Source organism: Podarcis filfolensis (assembly GCF_964270895.1).
Source record: "Podarcis filfolensis genome assembly, chromosome: Z".
In the NCBI taxonomy this organism is placed as follows: Eukaryota; Metazoa; Chordata; class Lepidosauria; order Squamata; family Lacertidae; genus Podarcis; species Podarcis filfolensis.
In genome coordinates, this window is record NC_139617.1 from 42,021,687 (window position 1) to 42,042,455 (window position 20,769).

The 20,769-nt window shown below is 45.6% G+C and overlaps 1 protein-coding gene across 2 annotated transcripts in view; it reads right to left on the reverse strand.

The window, feature by feature from the left end:
• AKNA (AT-hook transcription factor) overlaps positions 1-20,769 on the reverse strand; it is a 58,086-nt gene that overhangs the window by 29,475 nt on the left and 7,842 nt on the right. The window contains exons 2-4 of one of the 2 annotated variants that reach the window (XM_083597149.1): positions 7,754-8,215; positions 5,246-6,447; positions 3,495-3,569 (exon numbers count right to left, since the gene is read on the reverse strand). In XM_083597149.1, coding sequence (XP_083453275.1) covers positions 3,495-3,569; positions 5,246-6,447; positions 7,754-8,063 — 1,587 coding nt within the window. In that variant the 5' untranslated portion in view covers positions 8,064-8,215. Of the gene's footprint in view, positions 1-3,494; positions 3,570-5,245; positions 6,448-7,753; positions 8,280-20,769 lie in introns of both variants that reach the window. The other variant, XM_083597148.1, reaches the window with a different exon arrangement.

A 20,769-nucleotide genomic window follows, 5' to 3' on the forward strand; every position in this document is an offset into this window, starting at 1 on the left:
TTCATTAATCCTTGCCATCTGTGCAGTATGCCTCTCTCTCAAACTCCTCCCACATACCCCTCTGTGAACCACAGACCTGGAAATCCATTCTACTATACCTCTCATGCACATTCAGTTATAATCTAGTTTCCAAAGAAGCCTTTTCCTTTTGGGGAGAGACTGTAACGCAGTGGTAGAGCATCTGCTGTGCATGCAGAAGGTCCCAAGATCAATCTCCTGTACCTCCAGGTAGAGGAGGGAGAGGCTCTGTCTGAAACCCTGGAGAGCTGCTGCCAGTCAGTGTAGGCAGTACTGAGCTGCCTGGACCAATGGTCTGACTCACTATAAGCTTCACTATTTGTCTAAATGCCCCTGTATACTGAGCCACAAGGCTGGGTGAGAATTTACTGGTAGTGTCCTCTACATCTGAGCCAGAATACTGATGGCAGTCACTTTTGGAAGAGGTTTAAAAAGGGATTTGTTAAATTCATGGAGATGTTAGATCCATCAACAGCTATCAGCAACAGGAATAGACATGGCTGTCAGTTTTGGTTTCTCTCATTTTTCAATCTTCAGTTTACCCCATCTCCAGTTCAGTTTGCAATTATTGCAATTTATTTAAAAGCAAATATGTACATTTTCCTATTTCTCCTATTTTACTCATTTTGGGGTTTTTTTTGGTTTTCAATATGATTTTTATTAAATTGTCTATTTTACAATTTCCGATAAACATTTTACATACTTAAGATGTCAATGACTTCCCTTCTTCTCTTTCCATGGTTCATTTTGCATATCTTATATCCCTGAATATTTTACAAAAACTATACCAATCGGTCTTCCATTATCACATCCATCAAAACTTATTTACACTGTTGAATTTATATTAATACTGCCAGTGTTTTCAGCGGTACACAATTATTTTCCATATATTCAATAAACATTTTCCAATCTTCTTTAAATGTAAGTTCTTCTTGTTCTCTTATTCTATATGTTAAGTCTGCAAGTTGCCAATCTTCTTTGGCTGTGACCTTGCTCATTATCCATTTTGGGGCTAACAAAACACGAGCCACTGTTGTTACATATATAAATAACCTTTTCCAACACCTGGAGATTTTAGTCTTAATTATCCCCAACAGAAAGGAAAGGATTACCTATTCCATTTTCTCTAATACCTTAATCATGAATGACCATGAAATATTATCAAAGGCTTTCTCTGCATCTAAAAAGATTAGTGTGGACTGCTTTTCATTTCTTACTTCCAAATACTCTATTAGATTAATTACGTTTCTTATTTTGTCCTTCATTTGATGGCCTGGTAAAAACCAGCTTGGTCTCGGTGGACTGACTCAGTCAATGTCCTTTTTAGTCTGTTAGTTAAAATTGTAGCAAATAGTTTATAATCATAGTTCAATAAAGAAATATATCTGTAATTTTTAGTCTTTGTTAAGTCACTATCTTGCTTAGAGATCAGGGTAATAAATGCATCTATTTTACATATTTTTGGATGCAATTTTGCCTCATACACATTTTCTGCAAGCAATTTCTCCATATAGAATGCACACTTGTTTGTCATATTGACTAATAAAGGCATTGGTGAACACACTTCCCTCTAAAATACACCTTTCTGCATGCATTTTTTAGCTGGGGAATTGCATTGCAAAATTTGGAGGAGTGAGAAGTTTGAAAGATAGCCACAATTCTACCTTTGCATGTTGATTTGGGAAGGTCAAATTAAGATAAGATAATGCAAGCCAAACAATTTTATCCCTCATCCCTAACTAGTTTTCTGCATGAAAGCCAAATAGAGCCTCCAAATCCTGTGGTGCTTTACCCAAAGACAAAACAACGACAACTAGAAAGGAGAGTTGCCCTGCCAGTGGCCTTCTCAGAAACATTGGGCTAACCACTTCTGGAAGCAGAATGCTGATTATATCATCCATTGGCCTAATCCAGCAGAGATATTTCTTCTATTAAGAACATAGCATAATAATATAAGAGTCTGCTGGATCAGGCCAAAGGTCATCTATTTCAGCATCCTGTTTTCACAGTGGCCTTTCATATGACTGTGGGAAACCTGCACAGCAGCACTCTCCCCTCCTGTGATTTCTAGCAACTGACCACGGAGGCACAAGCACAACCATCATAGAGACTAGCCACTGATAAGAATTGAATTTCTCCAACCCTATTTTAAAGCCATTCATGTTCTTAAGACTTCTTTTAATTAATGTCCCACATCTTCCTTCCTCTTTCTGAGTAGCTGCTGTGGTGGTTGCTTCTGCTGGGCTGTGGTTTGAAAAGACGCAGCTCTTAAGATACAGGAAAGGGGTGGGTGGGGAAAAACCTGTTGCAACCCTGAGCTGCTCATCTTTTAGGCACGTTCTCGGATTCTCACATTCCTGCTCAAGCAGAGGCCAGGCTGCCTGACTCACTGACACAAACAGGAACCTGGAACCAAAAGTGCTTGTGTGGGGGGTGGGGTGTATCTTAAAAAAACCCCCAAAACCCCCATAATGATTCCTACTCTCCTTTAAACAGACTCTCCCCCCCTCATAAAAGGGGGAGGGGGCTTTGCTAAGAAGAGCCTGGTTGCTAGATCAGGCCTGTGGCCCATCTAGTCCAGGATCCTGGGCTCACATTGGCCAGACATATGCCTGTGCAAAACCTGCAAGCAGGGCCTGAGCACCACAGTCCTTCCCACGTGATTCTAAGCAACTGGTGTTCAGAGGTCTACTGTCTTCAACAGTGGTGGGAGAGCACAGTCATTGTGGCTAGGAACCACTGCTAGCTTTATCATCCATGAACCTGTCTAATCCTCTTTTGAAGCCATCCAAATTGCTGGTCATCAGTGCACCATCTGCCTAATCAGCAGCTGGGTTTAAAATTGGGGTTTGCACGCGCCACTGTGATCACAGGAACTTATAAATTGCTGTACCTTTGCCTGCATTCTTTAATGCCAAACCGTGTGGGCAAAGGAAAACGGGACACCTGATGTCATTGTGACACCAGGTGATTGATGGGTAAGTGGCCCACATTCCAGATTTGGCCAACAGGGCAGTGGAAGGTGGTGCCCATTAGTTCTGGTAGGGTGGAAGGCAGGGAGAACAACAGTGTGGGGAGACCAATGGCAGCTGGAGTCAGAGGTGAGATGATCCAGAGCCAATGAGAGGTGGACGTGACTGATTCTAGGCTCCCTGCTGAGCTCTACAAAGGGCAACACCAAGATGGAGGAGGAGGAACCTGACATTCAGTGCCATCCCCATGGCTGGTGGTATCTAAGAAGGCAGGCAGGTGGAGGATGGCTGAGAGCAGACTGAGGTTGGTGGGGCAGTGCTTCATTCCCCCTAATAGACCAGTCTCCACTGCTGTGGGAGAGGGAGATGGTTGAGAGGTAAGAATCCAGCCCGTTCACCAGATCCAGTTCCCCATTCCTGTCCTACACATAGAAATCTAGCATGACAGAATACAGTTGGATGAAGGACAGTGCTAGGTCCTCAAACAAGCTGGAGACGTCCTACCTTTGCACCCAGCCGTAGCCGGTCAATGGTGTTCTCAGCTTCAGCATACTTTGTCAGCAGTTTGTGGTAGTCCTCCTAAAAAAAGAAGAAAGGCATTTGGCATCTGTTAGGTTCATATTTTAGAGTTCCAGTCAACCCCAATGACAGGAGCCCAGGCTGACTGGTTAACAGTTAAGAATATAAGAATCATAGAACTGTAGAGTTGGAAGCGATGTTCACAGCACAGTCTGATGAATGCTCATAACTCCTTTGTCCGCCCCACAAAAAAAGAAAAGAAATCATGTCAAAGAAATGCAAACTGGCACATGTTGCATCATTTCTGCAGCATTCCCTTTTTGTTGGGACAGGATTGGCAAGATGGTAGTTTTACAGATCATAGGGCTCCTTTATTTTCAGTTACCCATGGCATGGCCTAGCTCTTCCTGAGGTGGTGAACTCATGTCTAATACTGTACCACCCCAGATGACAGATGGACTGCATTCCTAAATGCCCTTCCATATAATAAAAATAAAAAAGATCCCCACGCAAAGAAAACTAGCATTTCATGGAGAACGGTGTCCACCTATTCCTCTCCCCACATGCTGGTTGTCTAGGTGTGATGAGTTCTGTATAGAGGATCACTCAATAAGTTCATATTGTTTGACACCCCCCTCCACTTTCTTAGCCACTTGCTACCCAGTCATGGAATTTGCATGGGTTGCATCCAATGTTAGAGTAGGTATGTTAAAATTAGTGTACATGACTGAGTGAACCTTTGTTCAAAAATTGTGCAAATAACGATCAGTTATAGTTATCCCAGTTACATACATCATCTCCTAGCCCTTCTTGCCTGGACTTCCCAACCTATCTTCCCTTGACACCCTAACCCAATCACTTTGGTTTTTTGCAACTCTTAAAGTTTTCCAAACCTTCCCTTCTCTATCTTTCACTCTTTGTTATGTTTACTGGTGTTCATATGTTTAACCCTACTTGTAAAATTATATTTACACTTCCCTTTGAAGTTCTTATTTTGGCCATCATCGTGGCTACTTTTACATATTCTATTAGTTTAAGCAACCACTGGTCTTTGGGCGGAATTTTCCTCTCCTTCCACATTTTAGTGTGTACGTAGTACGTAGTACATAGTACCCTTCCTGTAGCTGTTGCGTAAAGGAAGAGGTGTTTTTTTACTTTATCTGGGATTTCCTGTCCCCTTACAGCTAACAAGAATTCTTCTGGCTTCTTGGGGCTCTGAGTGATACTTAGTTGGATACAACTCTATGAAATTTGATTCTGGAAGATGTAGTGATGACCACTAACTTGAATGGCTTTAAAGGAGGATTAGCCAAATTCATAGAGGACAAGGCTATCAATATATCTACTCTAACATTGGTTGCAACCCGTGCAAATTCCATGACTGGACAGCAAGTAGCTAAGAAAATGGAGGGGGGTGTCAAACAATTTGAAATTACCCCAATGGCTATGTTCTACATCTACGGTCAGAGGCAGTCTTTCTCTGAATACCTACCAGTTCCTGGAAATTACAATTTGGGAGGACACTGTTGTGTTCAGCTCCTGCTTGTGGGCTCCCCATTGGGGTATCTGGCTGGCCACTGTGAGAACAGGGTGTTGGACTAGATGGGCTCCCTTTGACCTGATCCAGGGCTCTTCTTACATTCTTAAGGGATACAAGCTCAGACACAGGCCATCTGCCTGAATAAGAAGTCAATGTGTGGCTTCAGAACTTTCACAATAGACACTGAAGCTATTACCTGAAGTTGATGCACCAGCACTGTAGCTTGTCTTGGGGATTTGAGTTCTTCGGGAATGACAGAAATGGTGGGGTCTTGACATTTCTGCACAGACCCTTCCCCACTGCTCAGCAGCACCTCGCGGACAATCTCAGCAGGAGACTTGAAGACCACTGGCTTCCCAGATTCATTGGTCCTCGCTGGGGGGGTCTTCCCCCGGGGTGGATGGTAGCTTTGTGCGTTCTTTGGAAACTTCACTCGAGGCTCCACTTTGGACAGATCTGGAAGCGGGTAGTTGAGCTGCCCTCGGCCATACTGCAAAGTGTCAGTTGTTGCCAGGTTTACTGGACTGGTTTCTTGGACAGGCTTGCTCAAACTGGACTCTCCTGCCCTTTTCCAGGCAGCTCTCCCCTGTGGGCTCAGGGACCTGGACTGCCTTTTGAATTTGGATGGCAGTCCATGAGGAACATCTGTTTTCAGCTTCCACACCTTTTCCAGCTGCTGGTAGCCAACTTGCCTCAGGGTGTGAGATGTTTCCATTGTCCCGCTTGGTTCCAGAAGCTTCTCCTTCGGTTTAACAGTGGCTAAAGGAAAACACTGAGTTGTTCTGGCTCTGCCAGCAGTGGCAACCACCTTGTCAACACCTTCCTTGGGGTGGCCCAGGTTCTCTATAAAGGAGGATTCTGGTAAGGTCTCAGCCTCAATGCTGGAAAAATTTGGAACATGGTCTACAAACGAGGGGCTATGACTGCTGCCCATGGAACCCCCAAAAGAGCTGCCATGAGGACTTCTCCTTGATGGGGAAGTAAGTGCCATTTCCTCTGGAAACTTCTGAGTCTTGCCAAGCTCATAGGCATCTGTTTTCAAGAGGGTGCGTTCCAGAGGAGGCCTGGAAGGAGAGGCACTGAGGTTGGAGTTATCAGAAAACTCTTCTCCACCTTCTGAGATAAAACTGTAGGATTTGCTGCTCTTGTACAAGGCCTGTGGGTCTCTCAGTGCCTCAGGACTGGTGCTATACTCTGAGCCGTACTGGACCTCATATGAGACCTCTGGGTAGGTCTCTCCCTCACTGCTAGCATCCAACTCCCCTGCTTGTTTCTCCAGATCTTGGGAGCTGCCTGGATCCTGGTCATCTTCTGGGGCACCCAAAAGTTGGTCTCTCTGTGGATGCCAGTAGGAAATCGGACCTTGATCACTGGGGCTTCCATTGTCCTCTAGATGTTCTGTGGGGAAGGAAGAAGAGAATGCTTAAATATATCCCACTTTTGATCATGTAGCTTAATGCAGAAGACAGGCATTAAAATACTAAATTAGATTAAAAGTCCTAGACCCCTTCCAGGAGCTCAGAGTAATTCCATTTAAGACCTCACGACTTTACCAAAATTTCAGGAAGGCCTTTAGATCCTTTCCTCATCAAACATAAGGGTTGTATTCAATGTTAGTCCTACCTAGAGCACAAACACTGGCATAATTAATTCATCCCACACCCTCTTGCTGACTCTGCAGAAACTTGAGCCAGTCACTGTTGCTCAGCCTAACCTACCTCACAGGGTTGTTGTGGAGATAAAATGGAAAAGGGGAGAGTAATGTATGCAGCCCTCCTCCCTGCTGCTCCTAGAAAGTGGCATTCAGAAGTATACCACCCCTGAACATGAAGGCTCAATCTACCTTTTGTGCCCCATTGACATTGACAGATCTGGCATACATGAATGCACCTAATTTCAAAACCATCTGAACCAGACTGCCATCACCACATTTGTGACAGGGAGTTCCATAACTGAATAATGTATTATGTGCCCATCTTTTTGTCTGTACTGAATCCAATGAGCCTGAGTTCTAGCATTATGGAAGAGGAAGAAAACAAAAAAACCTCTGTTGACTTTCTCCACATTATGTGCCATGTGGTAAACAACTATCTCATCCCAGCTTCATCATCCAGAAGATCTGAGAAGTGTGAGAACTGGCATTTGGCCTCAGTGTGTGTATTTCACAACATTAAAACTCCACACAAATTCCATGCCAGCCACAGCTGAGTTTCTGACATCTGTATAAATTATGCAAATTTGCAAAAACCATGTGCATTTTGCATCTCTCATTCTGGTTTTGCTAGTAACAGTAGGAAGTTAAAGGGCACTGTAGCTCCAAAACCACTGATAACCTTACTCAGCTGCCTCTCTGGTCCCGTGTTGGGACATGGGTGGCGTAGTGTTCATGGGTGCTGATAGAGTGGACTGTAGGGAGTTGGAGTCAACTAATTCTAGCTTTGTCCCTCTCTTCCTACTCCCTGCTGAGTTCTACAAAGGACATCACTTGAGACTACGGAGGAGGAAGTTGGCAGGCAGGACCACCCCCTGGACTGGATGTAAGTAAAAAGGGAGGCAGGTTGAGACTGGCTGAGGACTCACTGAGGGTGGTGGGGCAGTGGCCCATTTGCCCTAATAGGCCAGCCTCCTACTGGTTATAATCTACTTTCACTCAATCGGCCAATGTTCATAGAGAAGGGTCAACCAGATCTCCTGTGTTACTCACTGTGTCGGTCTGCAGGATTCCCAGGGTTGGTTGCCCCTGCACATTCAAAGTCCTGACGTTCACCCAAGTCAGACCCCCAGTTGCGTTCTGCCAAAAATTCTTGGTTGCTCTTAAGCTCTTCCATACGTTCAACATCCTCCAGGATCTCCTGAGGAGAAGAGACACCCTGCCGATCCAGGTTCCCCACAAGCCTGCTTCTTCCCACGCTGGGGTCTCCGTCCAGATCTTCACGCCTCTCGAGCTCATCTTCCTCCTCCTCCTGCAGGCGGAGGTGTTGTGCTTCAAAGTCATCCCTTGCTGCATTGGACATCCCCGCAGTCACTGATAAGGCAGACTGATGCAGGGTGGCGTGGTGGAATAACCTCCCGGGCAGGGGGGGGACAAGGCGGGAGCGAGACTCACTTGTGCCGTTTCATCGTTTCTTCTGCAAAGAGCAGAGGGGTGTCAGGGGGTGGTACGAGCCTTGGAAAAAAAAGTAGGTCACATTGCAGTTTCATTCAGCACTTCCACACATCCTGTCCCCAGGCTGTAGGGGGGGGTAAGACAAGAGAGAGTTTGAATGGCAGTCAGGAAAGTTGGCTCATATTTTTCTCAAAGAACCCCTTTTTTGGCCTTTTCATTCAATGGTTAACATTTCTGTTGGCCTGTAAGACATGCCCCAACTGCCCCCTCCTTGCAAGGGATGGCAGTCAGCAAACACAGGCTGTTCCTGGAGACAGAACTGAGAGAAAACAGCAAAAGTGGTTGACAGTGTTGGTTTTCCAGGAACTGTCCCTAAATAGATTTCCAGATTTTGGCTAGCTGGAGAGCTTAATGTCATGAACCCTAGCCTGACTTTCCAGCACAAGGGCATGGGTTGGCAAGGGCCAGATCCGGCCCAATTGCCTTCTGCATCCGGCCCACAGATGGTCCGGGAATCGCCATGTGGATCGCTGTGGGGATTCTGATTGTTCAGGCTGTGCCATTTCCCCCCTTCAAACACACGCACACACACCACGGCAGCGCCTCCTCCCTCCCTCCTCCTGGCTTTTCCCTGCCCTGCCTAGAGGAGGAAGGGGGCTGGGCTTTGTTGAGCCGTGGTTGGCCGAGTGCCATTTTAAGCAGCCCCTCTCCGGAGCCAGCTCTTTCACGCCACTCATCGTCCCTCTGCCGCCACCGCTGCCAGCCCCTGCGGCTCGCGAGGCACAGGAGCCGCAGTTGGCTGAGCACCATTTAAAGCAGAGCAGCCCCTCTCCGGAGCCAGCCCTTTCATGACACTCATCGTCCCGCCGCTGCCACTGCCAGCCCCTGCCGCTCACAAGGCACAGGCAAGCAGCCACCAGGGCTCATCCAGTGCTGTGAAGAAGGGAGGAGAGAGTCATGGGGGGGGGTTCAAAATATAGTCCGCCCACCCCCACAAGGTCTGAGGGACAGTGGACTGGCCCCCTGCAGAAAACATTTGCTGACCCCTGGCATGGACTCTCAGGCCATTCTGTGTGGCCCTCAGAAATCTCCCCAGTCCACCCCTTCAGTGGCCTTGCTTTGCATCCTTCTTGAGTCGCCCCCGCATGTCCTGGCTGTGTCCTTGAATTCTGAGAATTGCTCTTGCAATAGAGAAGGATGATTGTGCATAGAAACTAGCCTACTGAACAAAGGTAAAACCTACATTCATTGCTCGGTCTGTTTTTGCCTCTGGCTCTGTCCATCCCTGGTGGCCCTGGGAAGGCTGCCTAGAATGGAATGAGGCCCCCAGGGTGAAAAAGATTCCCAACCCAATTTGATTGTAACACTCTTTTTCTGCTTTCTCTCCTTGGATATCCTACAAGAGACCCAAGGCTTATCCCAGGAACAAGAAACTTAGATAAAAGGGGAAAACTGTGGAACTTTAAAAATCAGTGGTGGTAGAATGCCATTGCAGGGCAGCTGGGATAGAGTCTTAGATCAAGGTAGAGATGAGGAACTGTCTTTCTGCTGCAGCCTACATTCCCTTGAGGGTTACCTGGTGGCTGTGCTTGCTCACAGTGGGCATGTCCAAAGCAAAGAGTGGACATGACACACCTTTTCCTCTCTCCCACAGCCCCCTCCTTCCCACCTGCATGAAGTTAGGCCAAGGATCGAATGAAAATGTGCTGAGGGATGTTGATTTAAGGCCAGGAAGACCTGGATTCAAATCCCCACTCAGGGACAGCTTGTATTAATCACCAACTCTTGGCATAGCCTACCTCACAGTCTTGTTGTAAGAATGAAATTTGGTGTGTGTGAAGAAGAGACCCCTTGGAGGAAGGCTGGCTTCTCCCGAGGCCGATACCAGTTTGCACAATAGATTCCACTCTCTTCTTCTTCTTCTTCTTCTACACACACACACACACACACACACACACACACACACACTTCAGCCTCCCCTTCCATACAGATGGCAGACACAGAAATTCCAGTATCAGGCCGTGCCATTTGCCACAGGCAAAGTGTGACACAGCTGCGGGGGGTTGGAGTCTTCTATCCTCTCCAGCCAAACTGTAGTGTCTGAAAAGGTTCCATTCATTCCAATGGAGAGGTGGCATTGATTCCAGAGCCAGCAAGGCAATAAAGGACTCATCTCACATAGAGTTGAGGAAATCAAAGGGGGCAATTCACACAATCCACTAAGATCATAGACTTCAAACAGGGGTTCTTGTGCACAGCTGTTGGGAGTAGGCTTCTGTACAAGGTGGACAGAATGTATGAAGACTCCAGCTGGATAAACCCAAAGACCCACCTAGCAGTGTCCATTTGGGGAAGGCACATAACTCAGTGGTAAAGCATCTGCTTTGCATGCAGAACATCCCAGGTTCAATCCCTGGCATCTCCAGAAAGGAGTGGGAGTGTACCCTCTATGAAATCCTGGAAAGGCACTGCCAGTCAGCATAGACAATGCTGAGGTAGATGGACCAAGGCAGACTCTTATGTTCCTATCCTGCTCTCACAGTGGCCAACCAGATGCCTCTTGGGTGCAGGACATGAGTGCAACAGCACTCTTCCCTAATAGCAATTCCCTGCATACTGTCTGATTGCGGAGAAACAGTATGGCCAATGTGCCTAGTAGTTATCAACATGGATTTGTCCAATCCTCTTTTGATGTCATTCAAGTTAGTGGCAGTCACCACATCATCTGGGAGTGAGTTCCATAGTTTTAAGTATGGGCTTCCTTCTTCCTGCATGATGCTCCACTTGAGGTGGACAGGGCTTCTGCCCCCACCCCACAAGGGAATCCATCAAGGTAAGGTCATGCACAGTCCATTAGGGTTTGCAGCTCACCCTGAGGTTATGCAGATGCAACCACATTACCTGGGTTCCACTTGCAGCTGCTGGGCTTGTTGCAGTCCAGCTTGGCTGAGAAAGACCCATTAGCACACAGCCTCCTTTGTTCACCGCTGTTTGTTCTGGGAGACTAAGTGGCCTTCACTTTCACTGTCGCCCAAGGCTGCTTTTAAAGAGAGGGGCCTCTCAATAAGCCTGCATGATTTTTCTCTATTGTGTGACTCTCCTTTTCTTAGACACACACACACACACATGGAGAGAGAAAGAGAAGCTAGTTTCCTCCCACACCAAAGGCACCAGTAACCACTCATGCTGTCTCTTCTTGCTTTCCCTAAAGCCATGAGTTCACGGCCCCCTTTACCCCTCTCTAGAGAAAAGTCCTTTCATCCACTCTGTTTCTCCACAGGTTAAATATATGAGAGAGAGAAAAAATCCATCCAAAGGCTCCCAAATCCTCTACTGAGGCAATCTGAATTCTGGAAAAAAACATGCAAGATCAAGTCCACACAAGGCCAAACCACACATCTACAGTGGACGCTTGGGTTGAGAATGTGATCCGTGTCATTCGCAAACCCGCAGCATTCGCAACCCGCGTCTGCGTGTCTGCACACGAACGGGTTGCGATTTGGCACTTCTGTACATGCGCAAAGAGAGATTTAGCGCTTCTGCACATGTGCGACCACCGCAACCCAGAAGTAACCCATTCCGGTACTTCAGGTTTCAGTGGTCCACAACCCGAAAGAAACACAACGTGAAGCGGCTGTAACCCGATGTATGACTGTACATGGCACTATGCTCCATTGAACTAAGCTCCTAGTTCTCACTGAGGTGGGCAATATGTGTCTGAGTCTCCCACTTTATGTGAGGGCTCACATGATGCTCCTCTGTAACACCACACATGTTCCCTGCACTTAACAAGCTAGTGACTCAGGGTTTGGAGACTAGCCACTTCTCCTAGTTTTCTGCATGCAGGATTTTATTTTTGTTATGCAGCAACCTTTTGAGCATATGAGCCCCACCTGGAGTCTGGATAGAAGCAGGGCAAGCACCAGTTGGCCACCTCAGCGAGACTTGCCTCTGAGTAAATGCGCCTGGCATCCCAAGTTACTGCTCCTTCTCTTGTGTTAAACACCTCTCCACTCAGGAGCAAAAAGAACCAGCACAACAAACACAGCAAGGCCACATCTGAAACTGGAGACAGCTGGTAATTGCCGCACTTGGGAACCAAGTACATCACTATGGATTAAATCTAAGCTGTGACCATGGAGATTCTCAGCATGAAGCTTTTCTGAAGGACAAACCAGAGTAGGCACAGGAAGGACAACTCACCAGTAAAACAGCAACTTGGATTGCTCCTCTATTTGTGATGGTAAAGAAAAGAAAAGCTGGAAACCTAAGTGGTGTTCCGTAATGCTCCTCTTGTCAAGCTTTTTCCCTTTCAATAGGGAATGTGACAAATTCATGAAGAATGGGTTTATCAAAGGCCGCTAGCTGTGGTGCCCATATGGAACCTTCATGTCCCTAGGCAAGGTATCCGAACACCTGTCATGTTCTGATCTGAAACTGGAACCAAAAGGAAAAGAACCGAGGCTGGAAGACCATGGACAGCTCCAAATGAGCAGCTTGCTTACACAAAGCTTGAGAGCAGATCGAGGCCTTTAATGCCTGTGCCTCCCTCTTCCAGGCTCCACTCCCTTGAGAGAACTTCAGAGGGCCAACCCTCTGGCCTGAAGATGGGCACTCCCTCCGTACTACAGCCTCCTTCCTGGTGATGCGCAGTGGGAGGCATCTGGAGCTTCAGGCTCAGGGGAACCCCTGAGGGTCCAGAGAATGGCCCTACCAGCTCTGGTTATCTGGGAGGTTCCTCTCTACAACCATCTCAGGTGCAAATGTCTCCCAGTCTTCCACAGTCAGCTCAGGCCTGACCGAGCCACAACAGCTGCTCCTGCAGCCTCTGATCATGAAGACACCAGTTGCTAAATAGGCAAGCAATGTGTGAGGGCTGTTGCCTTCATGCCTTGAAAATATCTGACTGGCCCACTGTGGGAAGCAGACTTCTGAAATAGATGAGCCCTTTACCCTGATGCAGGAGGGCTATTCTTAAGGCTGAAACACATGGTTTTCTTTCTGATGTCACAGAGAATGCTGGCATGCAATGCTTGGACTGGGAACAACCTTTAAGAAATCTGCTCAGAAGCTGAGACCTGCCTCTGTTCCAGGTGGGCTCTTCAGATATTATAATAGCCTGTTCCTCTGTCCTAAATTTACATGAGACTTCCAGTAGCCTCCTCCACTTTTGCTTAAAGGTAAAGGTAAAGGGACCCCTGACCATTAGGTCCAGTCGTGACCGACTCTGGGATTGTGGCGCTCATCTCGCTTTACTGGCCGAGGGAGCCGGCGTACAGCTTCCGGGTCACGTGGCCAGCATGACTAAGCTGCTTCTGGCAAACCAGAGCAGCGCACGGAAACGCCGTTTAGCTTCCCGCCAGAGCGGTACCTATTTATCTACTTGCACTTTGACGTGCTTTCAAACTGCTAGGTTGGCAGGAGCAGGGACCGAGCAATGGGAGCTCACCCCGTCGCAGGGATTCGAACCGCTGACCTTCTGATCGGAAAGTCCTAGGCTCTGTGGTTTAACCCACAGCGCCACCCACGCCCTGCCCTAAATTACACCTAGAACTGTACTCACAAGCTGCAAGTCCTACTATTTTTCATCCAAATCCTGAACACACAGAGTTTCGTACAGGCAGAGGTCCCAAAAAGAACATAAGATGAGCCTTCTGGATCAGGCTAATGACCCATCTAGTTAGTTCAGTAACCTTTTCTCACAGTGGCCAACCAGATGCTTGTGGGAAGCCCACAAACAGGACTTGAGCCTAACAGCCCACTTGCAATTCCAGGCAAATGGTATACAGAGGTCTTGGGGGTATAAGAAGAGACCAGATGAACCAGGACAAAGGGGACTCATCTAGCCCATCATCCTGTTCTCACAGTGGTCAACATGATGCCTGTGGAAAGCACGTAAGCAGGACCATAGTGCAACATCTCTCTCCCCACCTGTGATCCCCAGCAATTGGTGCTAAGAGGCCAATTGCTTCAAACAGTGAAAGTAGAAAATAGCCATTGTGGCTAGAAGCCTACTGAACTTTACATCTGTGGCTCTGTGTGCCTTTGCCTAGCCCTGGAACATGGCTCCCAGTAAGGTTTCCTGAAAGGTAATACAGCCCTCAGGCTAAAAAAAACATTCCCCTCTGATGTACGCAAAGGACTACCTGTTTCTGAAATGTTTTTATATACAGTGGTACCTTGGGTTACAGACACTTCAGGTTACATACACTTCAGGTTACAGACTCCGCTAACCCAGAAATAGTACCTCAGGTTAAGAACTTTGCTTCAGGATGAAAACAGAAATCATGCGGCAGCAGCAGGAGGCCCCATTAACTAAAATGATACCTCAGGTTAAGAACAGTTTCAGGTTAGGAACAGACCTCCGGAATGAATTAAGTACTTAACCCGAGGTACCACTGTAAATGCAAATGATTCTTAACAAGGGCTGCAGATGAGGCAGGCAAGAAATGATTTTGCAAAAAAAACACCTACAGGACAAAAAAAAAAGAAAAAGTTGTAGACAGGCTATTTGCTACCCACATGATCTCATCAACTTTTTTTGAGTTATTTCATTTCTATTGCACCATCTCACTTCCTCAGTTGGGCCTCTCCTGCTGTTTCTGTCTTCTGCTTTGCTTGCCAATCTCCAAAAACATTATAGCAAAACCACAAGCACATCAGCACTGCCGAAGGGATTCTGCAGAAAGGACAAAGGTAGGGGTGCCAATGAAAGATCTGTGGTTCCCTCCAGAATGGTGGGTAATTGTTGGTTTGTGAGTATATTTCACAACACGTAACTGAAATAATAACAGTGCATTAGCCAATGATTTATACTGGACTGTCCATGCATCATTCCACTCTTGTTCTGCAGTGCTTCCCCAATGTTACCACATTATCACTGTTGAGAGGGACACTCTTTGTGATTTGTGGCATACAAATTTATGGGGTTTCCACAGGAAGCTATGGGGCAATGCCTGACTAGAAATGAAATAGTCCTGAAGCATCTGTAGGCACAAACAGTACTAGAACAGGATTCCATATAGCTGCCTCAATACTATCATGAGCACAAATAATCATGAATGCACAATAAAACAGATGTTTAGAAGGGACCTTTCTGTAAGGTCCACCCCCACCCCCCACCCCCAGCACCCCAATCCTGGTCACAGCACGTTGTTCTTTCTTAAGAGGCAGCTGATCTATCTCAGTTTACAACTTTTCTGATTGCAGCAATGGTCAGCCCGGCCTCAAAACAACATGTGATGGAACCAATATTACAAGACCAAAACATGCCTTAAAGTAAAATCTCCACCCAGTACAGCTGAAGATGTACTTCCTTGGGCTGTAGATTTTTTTTTTTTAAAAAAACTGCTCCTTATCCAATTTTCTCATGCAACGTTTACTACCAGCTGAATTCTGCTTACAGTATAATCCCGTTTTAGGAACATAGGAAGGCTCCTTATACCACTACTCAGACCACTAGTCCAGCTTGCTCAGTACCGTTAACACGGACTGCCAGCAGCTCTCCAGGATTTAAGGCTGGAGTCCTTCCCAGCCCTACTTGGAGATGCTGGGGATTGAACCTGGGATCTTTTTGCATGCAAAGCAGATGCTCTACCACTGAGCCACACCACCTTCTGTTTTCTCAAAAGAAAGGCCCACGACAAGCAGTGGAACTTAGTTCCAAGAAAGCATGCCCAATAATGCATCGTTATGATAAATTGCATGCAGTGGTACCTTGGTTCTCAAACGTAACCCGTTCTGGAAGTCCGTTCCAAAACCAAAGCATTCCAAATCCAAGGCACACTTTCCCATAGAAAGCAATGCAAAATGGATTAATCCATTCCAGACTTTTAAAAACAACCCCTAAAAAAGCCATTTAACATGAATTTTACTATCTAACAAGACCATTGATCCATAAAATGAAAGCAAAAAACAATGTATTGCAGTCACACAATCAATCAATCAGTAGCTGAAGTGGGTTCCACACAGTCACAAAAACAAAAGAAAAAGAGCCACAAAAACACAAAATAAATAGCAAAAACAGACAGACCTCAGCGTAACACTCAAAACGGAAGAGTGGCACTCAAATCGGAAGCGTAATACTCAAAACAGAGCATGTTCAGCTTCCAAAAAAAGTTTGCAAACCCAAACACTTACTTCTGGGTTTGCAGTGTTTGGGTTCCAAGTTGTTTGAGTACCAAGGTGTTTGAGAACCAAGGTATCACTGTACTCTTAAAAAACAACAACCCCATGTTCCAAGCTAAACAAAACTGTTTACTCCTGTACCTTTTATCGATTATTTAAAGTTATACATATTTGTAGATGTGAGACTTGCAGCAAGATTCTACTGCAGGGAGTGTGTGCTCGCTTCGGCAGCACATATACTAAAATTGGAACGATACTGCAGGGAGTGTTGCTCTTGAGGCTGCCAGCCAGCCATGTTGTCTTCCACTATACTCCTTTCCATTCCCATCCCAGTCAATTTTTCATTCTGCACCCCACCCTCTGCCTCCCAAAACCCAGTCTGTATTCTATGGTGGCTAAGCATGGCTCTGCCCTTACTGGGCCATCTGGCTGTCTCCCCTACTCCTTTGGTATTCTGCTAGAGATGTCTTGGTACTAGTGATAAGCTTGGGGGTCCACCTTCCCCGCTAAGCCTACTGATATCTCCCATTCGTATGTGAAGGGTACTATTTTGGTATCATGTTACTATTGGTTACCATTTGCTTACTCTAAACTTAAGAAACAGAGGGAATTTATATAGGATTCCCTTTTTTTTTGAACAGCTTATTCAAGCTACTTTATCTGCACCCATTATTCCCTTTTGCTGGTTCTCTCCCCCAGTAAATGATAACTCTCACTTTTTCCCCCTTTTGGGGATGCCTTGTTAATATTTTAGTGTGAGCTTTTTAATGGCAGGCAGAGCCACCCCCTGAATGGTTATAGGTGAGGAGACAGGCAGGTGAAGGATGGCTGAGACCAGACTGAGGCTGGTGGGGCTCATTAGCCCCAGTAGACCAGCCACTACTTTTTGGTTTTGAAATTTTGGGAATTAATACATTGCATCATTTAATTCTGATTTTTCTAGTCATGGAGAAAGGGAAAGAAGCCCAGCCCTTTGGCCAATAGAAAGTTTATTCAGAAACTCCACCAGCTTCTGACACTTCAGATGACATTGCCCAGACATTTCCAAGCCTATAATCATAAGGATTAAAAAACGTACAGATTTTTTTTTACAGAACATGCCACTTGGAACTGGGAACCTTGGAACATGAAGCTGCCTCTGCATCTCTTAAATGTTAAGACTTAACAGAAAGATACAAAACCTTTGTCAGTAACAGCAGAGGCTCTTTAACTATAAGGCTGAAATCAATAATTTGAATGAAACTGAATGAATCAATTTATTATGGTCACAGACCAGAAATACGGACATATACAATTATAGAGAACATGTAAATATACATAGGTTAAAATTAAACTCTATAAGCTAGAGCACAGTAAATAATATGGATATAAAACCGTTAAAATATGTAGGTTAAAACCTTAGCTGCTAATTTAAAATATGCATGTTAAGACATTGGTCATTAGATACATTCAGAGCTTGTCTCCTTAGTTTTATAGCAGCAGCACAAAATTTGGGCACTTTTAAGGTAATCTCTGGTTCCTGGTTCTCTATTAGATATTTTAAGTAGTGATCATCAGATCTGCTTGGGGTTTGTTGCATGACTGGAGTGATAAATATCAAACATATGTTCCTGTAGTAATGACAACATAATAGGACATGAGTAATAGTTTCAGCTTCCTTCAGACCACATGGGCATATTCTCTCTGAATATGGTTTACCTTCAAATCTGCCCTGCACTAATGCAGGTGGTAGGACATTGAATCTGGCAAGGGTAAAAGATCTTCTAAATTTGGGTATGTCTAGCTTGGATATATACCTTACTAAAGTAAACCCCCACCCATTATCTTTGCTTTCTGGTACTTGGTCATTTTACTCACATGGCATTGCAATTCAACATCCCAGATAGTTGCTTAATCAGTTATTTGTGCTAAGGGGAATTGGATCTGTTGAATGGCAAATTTTCTTACAGCAAGGTTGGGGGTGGCAGTCATTAAAAATACCATTCCAGATTTGCCCCAACTCAGAATCAAGACAAAAGAAAAAACAGGCTGGCAGGCAGAGATAAACTCATTGGCAGTAGATGCTCAGCCAGTAGGCAGAGACAAAAGCTAGCCGATTATCAATCAGGGATGGAGGAGGCTTGATGACCACTTTTCCTTGACTGGCTACCAGATGATTGCTATATGCAACCTCCTGGTTCAGAAACAAGAGCACCTTGAAGCACTAGTTGCTAGGCCAGAACAGCAGCAGAAGGCTGTTGCACTCACACTGGGCTTGTGGACTTTCCCAGTTGCTGGGAACTACAAATGGGAAGAGGTGCTGTTGCACTCAGGTCCTGTTGGCAGTCTTCCTATTGAGGCATCTGGTTGGCCACTATGGATAAGATGGATCATCAGCTTGATCCATCAGGGCTCTTCTTAAGTTAGGGTTAACTGGAACCTAAGTTAGCCACGTGTGGGAGGGAGATCTACATGGACATTTGGGGCTGATCCAGCCTAAGGTTGTTGTGAGGAATAAAATGTGGTGGAGGAGAACCAAGTATGCAGTCTTAGAGGAGAGATGGGATATAAATGTAATAAACACCAATCAAAAGAGGCATGAACACAAGTACACCAGTGTTCGCTAAGGGAGTTAATGTTCTTAAGAGTCAAATTAATTGGCGGCCCCATCATCACCTTTTATTTCTGACGTTAGAGGCCTGTGCCCTTGCTATTGTAGCCAAAGCAACACCATCCATGCAGAGGAGGGGAGCTTAGAGAAACCCCAAGATTTGTAGAAATACAAAGAATACCCCCCCACACACACACAAAACCCAGGAATGGGATTTAGAATGCTTAGTGGCCAACTATGCAGAATGGTGATGGGGAGCCTTTTTAAGCCCAACTCCCCCTTTAATTGCCCCTCTTCACCAAAACTGTTATTAATCTCAGAGCAAAAAATGAACAGATGCTGGTATGTTAGACCAAGGAAATTGAGGATTGGGCAACTGCCCCTGCTCCAATCAAAGGAGGGCATTGAGGAGGGTCAATGAGGAGTGCAACTGGGTGAGACTGTGGAGAGTTCCAAGGGGCAGACAGAGAGGCCTGGAGGGCCACATTTGTCTCCTGGCCTTGAGGTTTCCTACCCCTGATCAGGCATGCCAACTCTGGGGGTCAGAGGTGTCATCAGCCCCCTCAATATTCCTTAGCAGGGGGCTCAGCCCCCTGAAAATTGAAGATGCAGAGGAGGCAAGGTTGCTCCAGCCTGAGAAGCATCTCCCAACATTGCACAGGCCAGCACAGTCTTCCACTAGGCCATGCTGGTCCAGCCTGCGCAGTGTTGGAAAATATGTGTAATATCACACGATGAACCATGTACTGTCACCCCCACCTTGGGGGCTACCCAGCACCTGTGCCACTGATATAGATCATTCATATTGAAAGACAGTCTATCTCTAGTTACCAATCACTTGTGGGTGAAAGAAGGGAGGTAGCTTTCATGTCCTCCTTGTAGGGCTCCCAAAAGCATCTTGTTGCCTACTGTGGGAAGCTGGTAAGGCATGTACTTTTGGGTCTAATCCAGTAGGACTCTCTTTATGTCCTTAAGAGAGGGTCTCCCAGGCCCTTCAAATATCATCCCCTCCCATTCACACATCAAACTGAGAAAGGCTCGGTCTAAACAGAAAGCAGTGCTGCAAGACAAAATGAGTTGAACTAGAAACAGAACGTATTTATCCAGGATGACACTATTTATTTATCTAACTTGCAATTGATCCATTGCTAATGTATCACATGCCACTGGGCAACTGGCAAAGTGGCATGAGTGCATTAACTCATTAGTCATCAGAGTCTAGTCACATTCTTTGATCACCCTTCCTGATATATCCAAACACATTGATCTTTCTCTTTTTTCAACTCAAAAAGGTGGGTGGGACAAGCAAGCAGGTGCAGTTATGGCTGTCAATCCTAAACAAACCTGTATTTATGGCTCAGTTATAGGACAACATGGTGGAAATGAAGGCACCAGATGCAAGAAGAAGCCTCCTAAGTATCACCATTATAATTTCATTTTAAAGCAACTATTTGGATTTATTTCAAAATTTTTTTTATAAAAAAGTAAATTATTATTAATTATTAAAATTAAAATTAAATTAAATTCTGGTGAAGGTGGGAAATTTTCATTACACAGAGGCCATGGGATGCAGGAATGAGGTCATCTATATCTGAAGCCTTTAGTAAATACAGGTGATTCAACTTACACAGGGGTTATGTTCCAGGGATAGCATGTAAAGCCAAAGCACATTGGGTTCAATGGCAGGTGGAATTGGCAAAGTCTTTTTTCCCAGATGGCTGCCCCCTTTCCATATTTTTTTTTCAAGATTTGCCAAGCACATAAAACAAAATGCACTCAAGTTAAATGGATATAAGTTGCAAGTTGCCTGTATCCCTGCTAGTATGTTTCTGAATATAAGTTGCTGGAAAGTACAGGAGGAGAGAGTGGCTGTTGCAATTAAGAGTCTGCCTGTTGG